At 42.8% G+C, this 19203-nt stretch overlaps 1 protein-coding gene across 1 annotated transcript; it reads left to right on the top strand.

Moving 5' to 3' along the window:
• Positions 1–6060: 6060 nt before the first annotated feature.
• PRSS35 (serine protease 35) lies at positions 6061–7314 on the top strand (the record flags this gene model as incomplete). Its single annotated transcript, XM_080615516.1, has 1 exon — positions 6061–7314. The coding sequence occupies exon 1, from the start codon at positions 6073–6075 to the stop codon at positions 7312–7314; it is 1242 nt and encodes a 413-aa protein (XP_080471642.1). The 5' UTR covers positions 6061–6072.
• Positions 7315–19203: the final 11889 nt, after the last annotated feature.

Below are 19203 nucleotides of genomic sequence, written 5' to 3'. Positions count from 1 at the left end.
GATCGGGGACCGGACAGCCCGAGGTAACGTTCGCGGAGGTGAACTTTTTTCGCTAACCTTTTTTCTGTAAGTCGTTCTCCCTACACGGGCCGCTTTTAAAAAATGAAGGGGCTGAGCAATGTCAGTACCTTGGGCTTGGCAGCTGGAGGGCTCTGTTTAAAGCTCCTGCCTCTTTAGCCTGATAGATGCATTTTTGGTAGGACTAAAACGTGACAAGCTTCTTTACCCTTCCCTCACCTTTTCTTTTTTTATTGTTCGAAGCTGGTTTCACCAGACGGCTAACGGGAGGGAAGCAAGGGGTATATTTATTGGGCTTTTAGGGTTGTGCCCGTGCCGTGTCTTCCGCGGGGAGCAGGCAAGGAGCCTCTTCACCCTTCAAAATAAACTCTCCTTTAGTTCTGATTCATCCCCTCAGTATCCGCGCTACCGTCCCCGCGCTTTTCTGGAACTGACACTAACTTCATCCAGATTTGTCACTGCTGGCAGCAGATTTACCTTGGAATGGAAGATAAAAAAAAGTTGTGCCAGGGTATTTAACTTGCAGGCTCTAGAGAAAGGAAACCCCTCTGGATCAAACGCGGAAAAGCAGAGCCTCCCGCGGAAAGCAGAACTAGGGTACGGCTAACTAGAGTTAAAGCCTTCTTTCCCAAACCCTCGGCTAACCCTTGGGCTTTAACATGCTGATGTATAGGAGCGGCTGGCAGAAGCCGGGCGGGCAGTAGAAAAGTGTCCATCCCAGCAAACCCTCCCGTCCCCTCCGTTCCTCCCGCTCGTTCCCGACCGGTGATCCCCCGCTCCCGCCTCGGGGACCGCCGCCCGGGGCCGCCCCGGCTGGGCAGGGCTCGACCCCCGGAGCAGCTTTAGCGGCGGAGCAGCGGCCGGGAAGCGAACTCGCCTCTCTGCCTCCCCGCGACCCGGAGGAGAGGGAGAAGCGGCGGTCGGCAGCAGGGCTGGAGGATCGGGGGCTGCGGCGGGGCCGGCCCGGGACGGGGGACAGAGGGCGGCAGACGGAGGGTGCGGAGGGGCCGGCGGCTGTCCGGGCGCGCCACCCCGCGGCCGCGACGAGGCCGGCGGGAGCCGGGAGCCGCCAAAGGTGAAGCCCCGGTCCCTTGCCGTTCATCCCCGCTTTCCTGCGTGTGCGATCTCAGAAATCGGCTGTCACGCCTGCAGTCTGGAATCAGTTCTTCTTGTGCTACTGAACCCGCTGAAATGCTGTAGGAACCAGGAGTCGCAGTGGGGGTTTCTTCTTAAGTCAGAGTGGAGGACTGGATCTATGCACCAGCACACAGAGAGAGCACACCCGGAGGAGTGAAGGGGGCAATGGCGGCTAAGGTTAGGGTGATGGTTTCTTCCAAGGGAGCGTGAGATTTCCAAAATTTGTTCTCTGTTTTGCTTTGTCAGAGTACAGTTGTGAATTCCAGCTTTCAGGCTATTTCAAGAATAAGGCCAAAAGCAGTTAATGGAGCTGGTTAGTGTAACAGCCTCTAATATTTTATGGTCTGAAAATTGCATTTAGAATTATGAAAGCTTAGTTTGAAATGTGCTGACTTTCCTACAGTAAGAAGGAATCCCCAGAGCAGAGGCTACGCCGAACAGACCATGATAAAACGCTGCCAGGTGGCTGGAAACAACTTTTCTGAGCTACACTGACATGTAAATTCGTTCTGGGGTAGTCTGAAGAGAAAGGTATTCTGATTCTGCTTGACCACAAGCCTTCCCCTGAGCATTTCAGATGCATTTTACTGAAGTAAGATAGGTCATACTGAAAAATATTTGAAGGATATCCTGAAAAGTTAGGACATGGGTAGGTTTTGTCCTGTGAATACAGAAAGATTTGATATTGGAACCAAGAAGTGAAAACTGAAAAGACTTTTTATTGCATGCATATGCCTGGCAGCTGGAATGCCACCCAACAGGGAGTCTTCCCTGTTATCGGCTGGGTTTGAAAACTGAAGGAAGAATTTCAACATTTTCATGGAGCTGGGAATCTCTCTCTCACTTTCTATTTCCCATCTTCTGTCTTCTCTGAATCCTACTGTAAAGACAGAGCTGACTCCAGGCTTCTAATTACTGTAAGCCAACCTAAAATTTGTACGGGAAAGGAGTGAAGGAAAGGAGAAGGCAGAGCAGCTTGGGTTTTGGAGGAAGAGTGGAGAATAGAGTGGCAGAAAGTGTGAGCAACATGTTGAGGGTTTTTTCTTGCATCCAGCTTGCAGCTTTCTCAGGGCTCCTTCCTCTGGAGGCTGTATGCTCTCTCCCCTTATCTCACCCTTCACAGAATCACAGAATCCCAAGGGTTGGAAGGGACCTCAAAAGATCATCTAGTCCAACCCCCCTGCAAGAGCAGGGTAACCTAGAGTACATCACACAGGAACTTGTCCAGGCAGGCCTTGAATATCTCCAACGCAGGAGACTCCACAACCCCCCTGGGCAACCTGTTCCAGAGCTCTGTCACTCTCACAGTAAAGAAGGTTTTCCTGATGTTCACATGGAACCTCTTATGCTTCAGTTTACACCCATTACCCCTTGTCCTATCACTGGACATCACTGAGGAAAGCCTAGCTCCATCATCTTGACACTCACCCTTTACATATTTGTAAACATTGATGAGGTCACCCCTCAGTCTCCTCTTCTCCAAGCTAAAGAGACCCAGCTCCCTCAGCCTCTCCTCATAAGGGAGATGCTCCACTCCCCCGGTGTCTTTGCAGATATCCACATTTCTGTCCCCATCGTCTGGCAGAAGGACCCCCTGTGTTCTCCCCTTGCTGGCTACCTGTAGCAGGCCATGGCAGCCACTGATGTTGCCTGTGTTTGAAGCCTTGCTTAAACAGTAGAGATCAGGTTAGTAAACAGACCTTAGGCACGTGGCTGTAAATGATGGTGCTGCCTGTTAGGATCATTGCTCTGGTCTGTAATGAGAATTACCGTTTTTATCAAGTTCCTCAGCTTCGACTTCTTCCATCTCTGCTGAGTTGTAGTTAGTTCATTATGAGTAACAAGTGGTTCATTATAAATTATGAAAATCTTGGCTTCCAAGACTGCCTTTGTAAGTAGTGAGCACTTGAGTTTAGTATTTCAAATGGGCGGCTCCAATGCCTCTACTGAGGGTTCTGTATTTTGGTGGGGTTTTTTTCTGTCTAAGGAGTGGCAGAAGGGAGCCATAGTACTACACACATCTGCTTACAGAAAGGCTTTCTATAAAGTGATGTTTGTTATGGGTCCAACTGGGAAGTTTTCAGCCTCGCAGTGGAACGTCATCGATCCAGACACCTCTAAGACTTTCTATATGAAGTAGCAATTAGTGAATGAACTTTCCTTAGGGCTCACAGAATTCAGCTACAGAGGAATGTCAAATACCCAGACCATGAGGAATGGCTGAGAAAGGGAGGGGTATTCTAGGAAAGAACATAGAAAAGACATTCTTGAGCTTGACAGAAGAATCGGGTTTCTTAATATCTTGTATCTGTTCAACACCTATGTTAGAGCAAAGCAAATTAAAACCATATCACATAACAACATCACTTTATTTATCATCAAACCATATTAGCTTGTGACAGGCTGAAAATAAAAGAAAGGTGGTGCTTCCCCATACAACATGTGGTTAAGCTGGGAATTCCTTGGCGCAGAACATTGTGAGTACAAAATTTTATATGGGTTCAAAGGAAGACTGGGCAGCTATGGAAGAGAAATCCACTGAGGTTTCCTCACACTGCAGAAACTCCCTCTGGTTTAAAGTCCATGAGGTGCCACTGTTTGTAAGCTATGGTCCTATGATGGAGGAGGGACATGCATATCTATTTGTAAGCTCTACCCTAGGCATCCACATTTGGCCAGTGTCAGAAATGGGATTTTAGGAGAAATGGATATTTGGTCAGAAACTTTGTATATAAAAAATGATGTTTAAACATGTGCGTTTCTGCTATACCAGTAATCTGGACTGATGGTCATCTGATGTCCTTCTGCTTTATCTGGCACCTGCGATGACCCTGCTCTGCTTTCAGAACTTTCCAATATCTTTTAGTATGACTGCATACACCCCAGAGCTTGGGTCTGAGTCACTATAATCTCCAGATGTCTTACGAAAGCCCACACATGTTCTCCAAAACCTGAGCTGGCTACTTTAAAGCCAGGGTGGGAAGATTTAGACTGTGTTGTAAAATGTTGTTTATGTATATCCTACTAAGTAAACTCTGGGTCAGAGCTGGTGTTCCATGCTGGCGAATGTGAAAAGCAACAAAATCTGTGCTAAAGAAATGCCATCCTCTGAATTTGGCATCAGAAGCAACAAGCTCTGTTTGAACCATAGTGCTTAGTTAGCTAAAAAGTGATAATTATTATTTCTTATAGACAGAACTATGTCTATATGGTAAAGATGCCTCAAAATTACATGAGTCATTGGTCCATTATACAGCTTTTAAAGTGACATTACTGCTTCTTTTTCCATGTTGCAATCCCCTCTATTTTTCATGCTAGATCTTTAGCTAGCTTGTAACCAGGCTGTTTCACTGGATAGCAGTACTCATTCTAAACTAAACTCAAGAAAAGGAAAGCGGTTATCTTTGCCCTGGTTTACACTGCAATTACAATGTAAACCAGAAAGCTTAACCACATACATATCCTTGAATTGCTTGGCTTTAAAAGTTTGATCATCGGCTCTTTCTGCACAGCCGAGGTTTCCATCTAATTGGAATGACGGATATGAGAACAGAGTGCAGCTTTCCCAATGGCAGCAGCTAGTACTCGATTAATGCCACTGACATCACTACTGCCAAAGGACAAAAATGCTCTTTTCAGTAGTGTTTTGAGCTCAGAAACAAGACTCCTGGGTTCAGTTTCTGGCTCTGCCACAGACTTCTAGCAATTTTACATTATTTCTGCATATTTCCCAACTACAGATGGGAATAATATCGCTTTTTGTCTTTTCCATTTGAAATATTAACTCTTTGTGTGTTCCATCACCCCATTTAGGTGTGTCTTTCCACATGTGATAAGGCACAGATGACACAATTCCTGCAGCCTTTGTGGGATCCTGCAGGAGAAAGTCATGGGATGAGTCAGCAGGCTTGTCCCTCCTACTTAACTGGGCTTTCCTGCATGTATATAACCAGGATACTCCTCTAGACCAGCAAACTTCTACTTTTCTCACTCCTCTGTCTCCTCCAGCCTTGGAACTTGAAATTCTCAGACATCCTGAGAGAGACTGAGATACCTATGCATGGGAGATTAATGAGGTTTTGGTGGCCAGGCAGATACAACATAGCATCTGCAGGAGAGCCATGCCTTTCTGAGCAGCAGAAGCTGAAAGCATCTAAAATACAACTTGCCACCTTGTTTAAATACCCAAATTGCTCACAACCAGACGACATAAACTTTGAATGTGGAAAGGAGATTTTTCTAAGTTGGTTCTTTGAGAGAGCAATTAACTAAGTGCCATTTTCCACAGCAGGGAGCTTCACAGGTCTTAGCTGGGTGGGTAATGCAGAACCACTGGTGACTTAGATCACTTAAAGATGCTACTTTCTGGCTATTACGTAAAAGAGCACAACTGGTCTGATTTCCTATGTGTTCCTAAGTCTCATGAGTGTAGTCTGTCAATCTCTGCCTGAATGCCAACTTTCGAATGTGTCCTTTGAATACATTGATGGTTTTCAACCATGTTCTATCTACAACCCGTAGCTAGAGAGAAGAAAAGTAGAAGTATAAAACATAATTGCATTCCTATGGGATAAATAAAACCAGGGTGCTGTACAGACTGGAATGACTCAGACTACTGCCCCACTAGGAAAAGCAGGTAAAAGTCAGCTGTTTACAGCTTTTAGTAGGCAGCTCAGCATGGATGCCGGCTGGCTCATTTGCACTCATCTTGCTAGAGACCACTGGAAGCATCAGAAGTAACACAGGGAATATCTGAGGCCTTTCCATTCTGATCAGTGTTAAATCCTGTTCCACTGGTGTCAGTGCTAATATTGCATGATTGTACTTTGAAGATACTAAGATAACTGTGTCTATTACCAAAACGTATTTCCAAATCTCTCTTTCTTGTTTTAGAAAACAAAAAAGGAAATAGATAAAATGGAACACATGTTACTGCTATTCATACTTTTCATACCTATATTGGGTCTCACTAATGGAACAGAAACTGAACAAGATTTTACTTGGCACTTAAAGAAGATTCCCCAGATTGTGAGCGAAAGAACTTTCTCCCTTGAGAGTCCTAAATTTGAAGCAAAAACCAACTTGGAACTGAACAGTGTATGTGGAATTGAATGTCAAAGAAAATTACCGGTGCCAAGCTTGTCTGACTTGAAGGACCTCCTATCATATGAGACTGTTTTTGAAAATGGCACACGGACCCTGACTGAAGTGAATGTCCTCGGACTAGTGCTTGACCCAGCTGGAAACACCACCACACGAAGGGCTACGAGAAAGAAGAGGCAGATCTATGGAACAGACAGTAGGTTCAGCATCTATGACAAGCGGTTTATGACCAACTTTCCGTTCAACACAGCTGTGAAGATCTCCACCGGCTGCAGTGGTATTCTCATTTCCCCCAGGCACGTGCTAACAGCTGCCCACTGTCTGCACAATGGCAAGGATTATGTTAAGGGCAGCAAAAGACTGAGGGTGGGCCTGATGAAGATAAAATCCAGAGGTGATGGCAGGAAACGCAAAGGTGCTAGAAGAAGTAGGAGAGAAGTTTCTGCAGCCCAAGAAGATCCTGAAGTTGCCACAGAGCTAAGGCGACAATCCAGAGGTGGCAGGAGAAAACAGAGGAGATCTGGGAGGAAGCAGGGGACCTCAGACAGCGTGCCTTCCTTTCAGTGGACCAGGGTGAAGAGTACCCACATCCCTAAAGGCTGGTTTAAGGGTGTTTCTGGGGATATTGCCCTGGATTATGATTACGCTGTTCTTGAGCTCAAGCGTCCCCACAAAAGAAAATACATGGAGCTGGGAATCAGCCCAACAATCAAAATGATGCCCAGAAGCATGATCCATTTCTCAGGTTTTGACAATGATCGATCTGGGCAGCTGGTCTATAGATTTTGTAGCATTTCTGATGAGTCCAATGATCTCTTTTATCAGTACTGTGATGCTGAGCCCGGCTCCACTGGATCTGGCATCTATCTCCGCCTTAAGGAACCGAACAAAAAGAAATGGAAACGCAAGATCATCGCTGTTTACTCAGGCCATCAGTGGGTGGACGTCAATGGTGAACAGCAGGATTACAATGTAGCAGTAAGAATTACTCCTCTCAAATATGCCCAAATTTGTTTCTGGATACATGGGAATGATGAGAATTGCACGCAAGGCTGAAGAGAGCTGAACCTGACTCACTAGCACCCGTATTACCACAGAATGAATGTCTGCTGCAGCAGTTTCTGGAAGAACATCCCTCCATGTCAGGATGTTTTTGAACTCAAAGCTCACAAGTAATGTTATGGTGACTTGAGAAACGCTAAATTGCTGGGGGATGGGTAGAATTGTCAAGCAGAATATTTCTAATTGTAATCAACCCTAGATATGCACTTAAAATCCGAAACTGTATTTATGTTTCCAATTCTGATAAATTCCAATCATTCACATCAGAAAAAAAATGACTACACCTGTTTGTCATTTTTTTTCCAAAGGGAAGAATTGAAACATCTCAAACTGGCGTTATTACACAATATCTATTTTTTCCAATGGATTTGCTTTTCTCAGGGTTCTGTTCCAATTCTTCAAATGCAAGTTGTACATACAGCACATTACCATATGTGCAGAATGATCCAGAGAACTGCATGAGATCAAGACATTATTTTGGCATTTTCTAAAGACCACAGCTCCATGTTGAGAAGCAGCAATCTCGTTCATGCTTGTTTGTTTGGAAAACTTCATCCTCTGGTTGCTGCAGTAACAATTCCATGGAAATCCCAAATTTCTGTAGCTGAGGGTTAGATCTTAAAGAGAAGTTTCACTTCATTGCTCAGTAAAAACTTCAGTGGCAAGAAATTAATGAACATACAAGTTTGCATGTTTGGAAGAAGAAGGAAAAATGTCAGGACATAATTTAATGCTTTTAAATCTCCTTTTAGAAGCTATAGAAGTCTTAAACACATGCATTTACATTCCAATTAGAGTTTGGAGAGCTGTAGGTTTAGTTTCTAGTCAAATGTTTAGCTTTACCACTGGGAGAAGTCACTGACTTCTGAAGTGGCTACTTGACAATCATTTAGGGCTCCAGAGGTGATGGATTTTTTGGGTGCTAACAGTTTTAGCAGTTTTTATAAAACACTTTTATACGAGTTCAGCTTCATAGAGAGGACAGTGTGTGTTAGACTGGGAGCTGGAAAGCAGTCTTTTAGTTTCTGCAAACTGGGTAGTTTTAATCATGTCATATTCAGACTCCACCTCAACATGAGTTATAAGATTAAAGTAAAAATTTCTCCCAGCTAGGTTATATGACCCTCTGAATGGTAGAAGAACTATCCTGTACATTATAACAAATATCTTGTTAGGTAGCAGCAGCAGTAGTTAGCAAATAATGTGGTTCAATATGTTTGCTGAACCATACATTTAATGAAAACGCAAAGTGAGCTTGACTTTCACACACCTTTAAACACAAATCACTGTTTTAGAAATTATTGTTGATTGCTACAGAAGTCTATATCTTTTATTTTATATCAAGACTTTGAAGTACACAGGATTGTTATGGTGTGACAATCTAATAACATAAAATTATACGTGTATTTCTGATCATATCCTTTGGGTTTCAATACTTTTAAGATTATTCACCACCACAATATTTCAGGTTTTTTATTATAAGTTTCTGCTAACCAAAATGCATTTTCTTCCTGTGCAGAAGGAAAAAAAAAAATATAACAAGATTTTAAAATACTATTTGTTTGTTGGTATCTTTAAAATACGCTTGTAATGGTTTTTTCATGAATAAGATAATTTTTAACAAGCCACTTTTTTGTAGGTAATTGGAAGTATAAAGTCTGACAGTTTGAATATGCAGGCGACTTTGTCATACTATTGCCAAAGCATAAAAATTTAAGACCTGCTTCCATACCATAACTCTAACAATATTTTGTTATTTGGAAGAGATCTCACTTTAAAAGAAGCTATTTCTTTTAAAGTAGGCCTTTAGAGGGAACACTTAATTTTTTTTCTTTTTTTAAATAATTTTGCGTGTTTGTTTGCAGAAAACTAAAAATAATTTTTAAAGTTTAGAAATTAATGTCTAAGATTTTAAGATGAATTATTTTTATTGTTGTTATCTCTATGAAGACATATGGCCTCGCTAACAGTAATTTTTAATCATGGCAGTCCAGTATTTAATACTTTTGCTCTATGCAACAGGCCTACAATATTCGTTAGTTGGCTCTGTAATGTTTTTCTTAAGTGCCTTCTTCCATAGTCATTGAGACAAATAAGGTACCACATTGTTAACCCAATATGAGTCAACCTAGGTTCATGGATTTTGTTGATTTGGGTCCAAAACTGCTAAGGTAGCTTAGTAAATGCTTTGTTTTGGTGAGTCTTATTTGGGTGTACTCCTTGGGAGCAGAAATATAATCTATTTCTTTATTAGTTTGGGAATCAGGGACAAGATAAGAATGAAAAATGTTGATGTCAACTTCCCAATTGTCTTATAATAATCATCCATGGTAAATACCTCAGACACAACCGGAAGTTCTCATACCAGGCTGACAACAAATGTTTGTCCTCAGAGGATAAATATTAGCTGCTCAGTGCCTCATTTTATTAAAGAGGCTGGCTAGAGCAACATAAAAAATAATCAGTCTGTATCTATATTCAAGCCTCTGTCTGAGTGCACATGCACAAACACAGGCAAATACATGGGCTTGTAAAGCATGTGCTGTTTTGACTATGTCAGTGCCTTCAGGCAAGGGAATGCAGGCACAAGAAGACATGGACAAAATGTTGTTCCTGTTGTATCTATATACCAGGCAACATTTCGGTTCTGCTACCTGGCCTAACCAAGAAGGAAATGCTTTATGGAGGCATTGTGACTGATTGCTACAGGGATTTCTGAAATAGTTCATAAATCCGGTACTTACACAGAACCCCAGGAAGCCAATGTCTGTGTGGAGTTCTTGGTACCAGCCACTGCAAATGGGACTAGAATATCTGAGACATGATCATCTCAGATTTCCTTAAAAAACCTGCAGTCTGTGTCTAGTTATCAATGAAAAAATACAAGGAGGGGCTATTCTTAGCAGATCAGATCTGCTGTTGTCTAGGACGCAAGCATCAAAGCTTAGTTCCCAGCCCAGAAGGGGACAGAGTGTTTGTGATGTTTCCCCAAAGGATTTTTCCCTCTTTCAAGAACTGGCCTATATAACATTTGTTTTCATCAGTACTAATGCTTTTCTGTAAGAGTTGCTTTAGTAGGTCTTTTTCTTTAACTCTTTTCATGGCGTTAGCTAAAAAGAAAGTCAGTCAAATCCCTTTTCTGCTAGGGGGCTTCTGGCAACTTGCAGTTAACCAGTAAATTTCTCCTGGGCCAAAGATAAACCTCTTGTACAAACTGTTAATACGTCCAGACCAGCTTCTGGCAGGCATTTGTGCATGCTTTGACTTTGGTGCTCTGAGACATATGATGGAAGTCATATCTGCAATGTGAAAAATTAAGCTGAAGTTTGTATTATCTTAGTAAAAAGAGAACACAATGTTAGATAGCAAAATTATTTCTGTTACACAAAGTATAAAGTACCCGATGCTTTACAAATTGCTTAAAGAAACTCCTTGACTCACTTTATAATTTACCATCCAGATTTTGCAGATTTATGAGTCTTTATGGAGTATGAATCAGCACAGATTATGGCTTAAGTAAAAAAACATTTCCTCTACATGTGGAGGAGAGGAGCAGCTGGGGAGTTCCTCCTATTCTGCTGATAAGGGATGACCTCGCAGCAGATAGGAATTAATACAGAAAGAAAGAGCAAGAGAAGTAGGTGGTACCGAAGACCAGGAAGATGGAGGTGGTATGCAAGGGATAAAAAAAGTGTGAAAAGTAACAGATTAAATGGCTGTGAGGTAGCAGAGGGACCTATTGTAAGGAAGAGTAGGCAGCTGGTAAAGGCGTAACAGCATAAATTAAGATGTAAAAATCGCAAGTTACACGAACAATCTCCTTTTGCTGCTAAAGATGAGGCTGTTCTTCCCAACCAGCAGCACCAAGGAAAGGGCCGTGAGAGGCTCAGATTCTAGCAGGGACCACTAGCAAGTAGGGGGCTTGAGCCCGATCTACAATCACTGCCCAAAATCACAGGATTATGCCTGTGCTTGGCCAGGGTCCTTGGGAAGCAGCATATCCATGTTCTGGCCAAAATGCGTGGCAGCATGAACCTCCCAGCACACTGGGTCACCAAGAGTGTAGTGAGGGAAGGGAGTTTCTTTCACTTGAAAGTTTCTTAAACCTGACATTTTATTGGGATTCCTGTAATGGCTGTTCCCCATTGGGAAAAAAAGCCAAACAAACCACAAAACCCCACAACCAAACAACAAAAAAAAAATCTCAGAGCATTTAAATGTTAGTACCCACAAATTTTAGCCAATGAATTTCTTTCAAATACCTTCACCTTCTGTTTGTGTTTGGTATCTTTGTAGAAATTCTATCAACTGCTTCTAATTTTAGAGCACGGAATACTGCAGATACTTCCACCTACAAATTCCTGGATTAAAGAATGATGGGGAAAAAAGAACCAAAAAAAGAGTATTGTTAAATTGTAAGCTTAAAATTGCACACTAATCTCAAAGGATTTGGAAGTGTATTTGAGTCCCTGGTGCACCAGTGTTTTGCTCCGAGTGTGAGAAAACATCTAGGTTAGAAACCTCCAGAGGTAGCTTGGTGATTCTTTAATGTTCCTAACTTTCTAAAGACTGACAGCGAACTTCAAAAAATGTGTTTTTAGAATATTTTTTAACTGCAAAAAAAAGACAACTTATTTGGGAAAATGAATGCAAACCTTTGCTATATTAAGATACTGTACAACGCACATACTATGTCAATAAATATTTTCTGTTTTTCTTTTCCTCTGTCATGATGCAGTTTGTTAGCTATGGTGGTGTTACACAAACCCCATTCTGTAAATGCTTGTAATAAGTTATCAGTGAATCATCTGGGATGTGGTCTTACAAGATATTAATGTCTCTTTAAATTTGGTCTGGGAAAAAAACCTCCCTGCCTACTCCTGTCTTCCAAGATAATTACTCCATGAGCAAATTTGATGAGTGAAAATAAAATTGGTTCAGCAAGGAAATGACTCACAGACTATGACACAACTTATTAATTCTGCAATAGGTAATTAGTTCTGTTTCTGCTTTTAGCTATTGTATTTTCTACCCCAGAGATCTGTTGAACCAGGCCAAATTAGAAGTTCATAAAATATTATAATCTAGGTTCTCAGCATTATCTTAACTCTGTGCCCTTGAAACTGGCGTGATTTGATCTGTGACAGTAAAAAGGAGAGACTTTTGGCAAGAACAAAAGCTGCTGGAACTATTTAATGGAAAGCTCAGAAATGATTATAGCAGTGATTAACGGTGTGTCTAATACAAGCGATATTTAACAGGGGTCTGGCAATGGCTTCCCTGCCAACTCTGGTGGTCCTTACATAGGGGAGGAGTAAGGGCCACGGTGGAATAGATAGGATCAACAGTTTCGTCACCTGGACCAAAGTCCATTTGGGGCTGGTAACAGCATCTGAATCTTTTTATTGCTGGAGTCTATTTTTTGCCACCTTCTGGGAGAATGTCATGGTGACTGAGAAATATTTCTCAGCCCAAATCCAGGGAACACAACAGAGACACAGGAGTGACAGCTGTGTCCTCTGCAGGCTACTCCCAAGCCACTGGAAGGGATGTGGTTGCTCTGATGGAAGATACATTCCAAAATGTGCTTTAGGTCTCACTTTCCCATGGGCCCTGGGGGACTTGGACTGGCACCCTATCCAAACATCTCATCAGCCCAAAAATGTCGCAGTACCAGCCAGGTCCTTGTGCAGGTATTTTCCTGTCATACTTCCAGTTCCCTTCACCTTTAACAAATGCTTAAAAGGCCATCACCCAATAACAGCAACCCAATTCCACCAAAGAAGTGGCATCTTACGCCGGTTGCTATGGAGGTATTCCTGATGAACTGTTCATTCCTGCTGCTTGGAATATATCTCTAAGCCCTGACAGCGGCTTACCCTTCAGATGTTATTGCAAAGAAAAAAGATCAGATATACTGGAAAAGCTACACAAATATTTTACAGAGATTGCGCCTCTTGGCAATTACGTACACGCCATGGTTACTGCAGTTGCTATGGCTCTACTTCTTTTCCGTGTGAAAGAGTTTGAAAACATGGGATGGAAATAAGTTGGGCTGGTTTTCAGACAAATTACTCAGCTGCCCTTTGGCTGCAGTTGCAGCATTCTCCCACCCCTCCCCTCCAGTTAAATTTCCAGCTTTATGGATTAAATGCTGGCTTCAGCTTTGCTAAATCAAAGACAAAAGCAGCCAGGAGACAGCACACGGCAAAGGACCCTTTCTGGCTGTACCTCTCTGTGGGTATTTTGAAGCAGGGCAGGCCCCAGAGGGAGAACAGTACAAGAGAAGGCAAAGGTGAAGACCGTTATCAACAAAAATGCACAGTGCCTTGGAAGGAAACATGATTTCTGTTTTTTCCTACAGTGGAAGGCAACCCTATTTTTTTAAACTCCTTTGACCTCTTGACTTCTCGACTTCTCTTGAATGATTAACTCATCAGCTAAATATTGTTGGCTCTTGTACAGGAATGAACCAACCCACTCAGTGCTGGGGATGCAACATGCCCTCAAATGCCAGCAGGGGCTTCCCCTAACCCAACACACACACAAAGAGAATGCTAAGTTACCCCGAAGGGGATTTACCAGTAATACAAAGGGAAGAAAAAATATTAAATAGTAATCTCTGAGACAAGCACCATCTTTTTACATAAGTAAACCAGGGATCTTTTCAAAAATATGCATTCATAAATGCGACAGAGACTTTATAGATATGTGTGGTATATGGGGTTTTCTGCCATGCGCATGTGTGCAGGACATGGATACATTCCAGAGCTGTGGTGAGTTATGTGGTGAAAAAATAACCAGTTGCTGGTTATCTATCCCACCATCTCCACACAGGGACAGGGATTTATTGTGCCACCAAACTTGCGCTACTTACTGTGAGTTTGGGCTCAGACCTGGTCATCTTACGTGATGGGCATGAACAGAAGTTTCCAAGCACTTTGCCACTGACATTCTACGTTTTAATACATCTTGCTGTACGTATCCATGGAGGATGCATGAGGTCATTTCTAATAATGGTGGTTGAAACAGTAAGTACCAGTAACCAAACACTGCATCACTTTCCTCTCATTTACAATGCTGAATCTTAGATGGAAACTTGACCTGTCACATATTATATGCGTTTACTTGTTATAGAGCATTACACACTAGACATTTATGATCTGTAACCAGTTGTTTTTCTTTTAGAAACAAATAAAAAGGAAGCCAATACTCAAAAGGGAAAGTAGCTTTGACAATGTTCAATGTAGATACCATACTTTATTACTTTTAAATTAACTTGTTACAACAGTGACTTGTGATCAAGTAATGCTGCTTATACGACTGACATGCTTGAGTCCTTCACTTCTTGCTTATTGATTTTTTCTTTACTGGTTGGGACTAAATAAAATCAGGCATCTGTGCAACGACAAATGTGAGATTAGTTTTCTGTTGATACTGTGAAAACAGTGTCCACAAGCGTATAAAAAAGGAATAATACGGCTGCCACTAATTACATTTTATTACCTTTAAACTGGTAGAGAATTGTCTTTAAGGGGTTATGACTTTGGAAGCAGTTTTTGCTCAGTTATTTTGACGTACAAATCCATGGTAGATTACACACACAAGGAGAGGCAGCTTTAAACTCATCGTCAGCTTGAAGGCTCCACAAAGATTGCATTAGCTGCCTCCAGCTACAAGCATAAAAGAAATGGCTTAGAGAAAATGCAGCCGGGAGGGGGGGTGGGGGTGAGAGAAAGGCGAACTCCTCCTCCCAATATCCCCACTGCTGATACAGAGGCTCAGACATCCCTTGTCCTGTGAATTTCATGCCATTCCTTTCCCATCATATAGTGCATACTCCCATCCCATCCAATCCCATTCCCTCCAGGAAAGAAAGCTCCTGGACTGAATGGTTCAGTGCCGGCCATGGAGCTGCACCAGTGGGGGTGTCTCCTGTAGGGCTCACCTTGGCTCCCCTTGCTCTAACCTCTCCCTCAGTGCCTCCATTGACGAGAGCATCTTCACAGCCCCACTGTGCCTGTGCTTCCTTGGGGTCCTGCCCTTTGGAGCGGGGGCTGGCCTCTCACTGTCCTTCAGCTATTTTTAATGTGCAACTTCATCTCATGCTTCCCTGCCTGTCTTGGGTTCTCTCTGTTGCTAATTCCACTTTTAATTTTTTTTAATTATATCTGCTTTGGGGTTTCACCTCATTTTCTACTTAAACACCAACCACCTAGCATTAAATTAAATAATGCCCAACCACTGGTGCTATACAGTGAGGAACCTGGCTTTCTGTCCAAGAGAAACCACTTCTAAGTGCTCTTAAGGTAACACCCACCTGCAAACAGAAAACTAAGGCAAAATCACTGTAAGCCAACCAGTGTTCACGGCTCCAAAACAATGCATCAAATCTGCAGCCAGCCTTGGGAAATGCTTTCACAAGCTCTGAGTCAGTGTTAACACAGGGTGCCAGTTGAAGAAGCAATCTTGTGACGTTCCTTACAAAATAGTTCTGGGCTGCCTTGACAGTTCTTCGGGCTGCAGATGCTGACTGAAGGAGAGGTCACAGGCTCTAGAACCCAGCAGCAAGCACAGGATTTAAACTCCTAGACACATCGTACTCTCCAGGGGAAGCTTTATTTAATTCCACTGATCTAACTGACTGCAAAAATAACAATAATTTGATGTTACTAATGAAATTATACTAACTGGGCTGTAAACAGCTCCCATAGCCTCACAAGATCCACTGGAATAACAGTTTCAAATGAAAAGGCAGTGGTCCCTGGCAGGGAGATGTGCCTGTGTGGGAGCCACATCTGCTCAGCATCTGGAGAAATTCAGCAGGGACCTTCTTGGTAGCCGGCTGTGGGTGAGGTTTATCACACCAGTTATTTAAAGCCTGCTGCCAAGGCCATGTCCTGTTGTAGGAGCACAGCCTTCTAGGGCTAATCCAAGGGCTAAGCTTGGAAAAGGAAGGCTATAGATGTTGTAGATAGCAATTCTGCAGCATTTCTTCATATACCATTTGCAAAAGAGAAAATCACAACTCTACAGAAGGGGTAAGCCTTCATATTCCAGTATGTATAGAGAAGAGAACCTGCCTTTTTCCACCCTCAATATCATTAAACAGCACAAATTAAAACCACCCAGACTACTGGAAAGAACTTACGAAACTCCATACTTCATTATATCCCTATACGAGCCCTTTTCATAACGTCTCAGGTGGAGCCAGGGCTGTAAATGCAGCCTATTTGCTGAGCCCATGATGGCCCTCATGTGCTTGTCTCTTGCCACATCACTCAGAGCCCACATACAGAGCCAAAATTAGACAGTCCTGGACAGAGGCGTGCGGTCATGTACTTTTCCAGGCCACAAAGCAGCTTTTTTTTCCTTGGCAAAAGCTAAGCTTCAAGGCCTGTATTTTTAGACACAGAAAAAGTCACAATTCCAGACCTAGAAACCAGTTCCCTTACCCTTGTTTGAAAGCAAAATTCTGTAAATTTTGGGGCTCGTCTGGCAACGTCACTGTGGAACCAAGCACATTCTGGTGGAAACATGATAAAAATAAAGCTGAGAGGAACAAGACTGGTAGGAAACAAGGTTACCTATGAAGCAGATAACTGCCAAGATACCTGCAAGATTCACTTCCATTCCTAAAAAGAAGACTTGACATGGTTTTCTTCTACTACCTATTGACTAAGTGCATGGAAAGAAAATATCCAAGCAGTTGGGTTTCTTGGGGTGTTGGTTTGTTTTGTTGTTATTTTAGTGGGATGCCAACGTCATCCTCATTCACCAGAGGATTTTTTAGGCAGCTCCACCAATTACAGAATTAGGGGCTCAGCAGGTAATGCCCTTGGGGCAATCCAAAGGCAGTAGCTCCCATCTGTGATGATGATAAACCTACTGCTGAGAAAGAGTATTTGGCAGATATTTAAACAACATTCAGATATTATAGCCATTAAGACTCACAAAACTTGTCATGAGAGCAGAGCACTTCAGACTTGTGTCATGTCCTGATTACAGCTGGTAGCTGTATACTGCTTCTCCTTATTGCTCCTTACATATCCACAGCATGTGAATGTGGTGCAGGCAACAAGGAAAAGAAACCTGTTCTCTCGATCTGTTAATGCTACCACAATCCTTATTCAAGAGACACCTAAAACTCTCCCTTCTGCTATTTCCAGCTACATTCATGAGGAGATTCCCCCCCAGTTGGACACATTCATCACCCTGCAAGCAAGGACCCTGCTGCTGACCCCCACCTGTACAGTGTGTCATCACACACCAAATGTGCTGCTCCATGTGCTTTTGTATCAACCTCAAACTTGTAACCCAAATAAACTGCTGATATACCAGCACTGCTCAGGCAAAGAACAGCCAGGGTTACCAAACAAGGTTATTTTATGTTTTCCAATCTGTACATAGCAGCTGTGTTACAAAGAACTTCCAGTTGCAGGTTTCAGAGACCCTGCTGAAAATTGGACACCTAGTGTATCATGCGTACATGTATGTACATATAAAAACATATATAGGTGTGTGTATATATATGCATATACATATATATGGTATGTCAGTGAATACCCTATACATATATACATATACCATATGGACATAGTAGTATGATTGTAAATGGGATACTCAAATAGTAGCTGAAGAGAAGCTAATGGCACAGTCACAGCGTCTGGACCCTGAATTTATGCCCACATACTGCATTGTCTCCTCCCTCACCCCTGCATGACCTGCAGCTGCTTCTTGTTCTTTTCTTTCCTGCCTGCGCCTGCAAGAGCTGCATGTGGGAGAAACAGTATTTGAGGACCCTGCATTCAAAGGGCTGAGGGAGGATGGACAGTCCTGTCTCCTGCCATCTCTGCCATGTGCTGAATTCTCCTAGGAAAACTCCCCATGCACACAGATATCCAACTACCTGAAAAGCAGGGTGTGGAGAGACATTCAGCCCATGGCCTCCCTCCTCATCCTTCCCAAATCTATTCCTGTGCTGAAAAGATTTAGCAGCGCAGTGAATCTTATTAATGTCACAGAGCCAAACAGTAATGCTCAATACTGAAATTATTTAAATTGCCAAAACTTTTATTCCTGTTTTTCTCTGTTTCCCCCAAATGGCTACACTCTATGCACAAATGTATGCTGAAGGGCAGTTGCTTAAACCACAGCTCTTCAGGAGGGCTTTGAGTGCATAGAGGAGCAAAGGCTGACCATGGCCCAATCATGCAATCGTGCTGGGGAAAGTGCAGATGCCATGCTTGGATCTGTTACTGGAAGCCTGTCTCACAAGCCCTGGGACATGGTACTTCTGTTACACACAGCACAAGCATGCCTTCACTCTGCTGCTGTGCCCTGTTTTGGACGCTGCTCTTCACACAAGTGTGGGCCAGTTGAAGAGAGGGCAGAGAAAATGAAGATTGATCAGATATCCACAAAACTTGCCTGGCAAGGATGGATTGAAGACAGAAGGCAAAAGACAGAAGAATGACCACGGCAACTGTCCAAATATCATCTTTGCTGCTGCAAAGAACAAAGGGAGTATCCCCACAGACAAAAGAAATAGCAGTTCAATGTGCAGTGAAAGGAATCAGGTAATACAGTAACAGGAGCCTTCTCAGAGTGAAGGTGGTGATGTCCTGCATTGGTATTTGGGAAGGCTGCTTTGTGATTGAGGTCTTTGAGAAAAATCTGTTGGGAATGATACAATTTTGGCTTTGGAGCAGGGGAATAGAATGGATGACTCTCTATTTTCTGTGATTTCTATCTTCTGATTCTGCCCAGCAGTCTTAAAGTGGAAACTTCACATGCTCTGAATACATTGCCTTTGCAGAGGAGTGCAGCAAGCTGTGTTGGTCTTGTTTGTCTGTATCAGAGAGCCAAATTTTAAGTGAAGCA

The sequence above is a fragment of the Psittacula echo genome (assembly GCF_963264785.1).
Source record: "Psittacula echo genome assembly, chromosome: 4".
Lineage (NCBI taxonomy): Eukaryota > Metazoa > Chordata > Aves > Psittaciformes > Psittacidae > Psittacula > Psittacula echo.
Note: the sequence above shows the minus strand (reverse complement) of the source record. Positions and strands in the feature narration are given on the sequence as shown.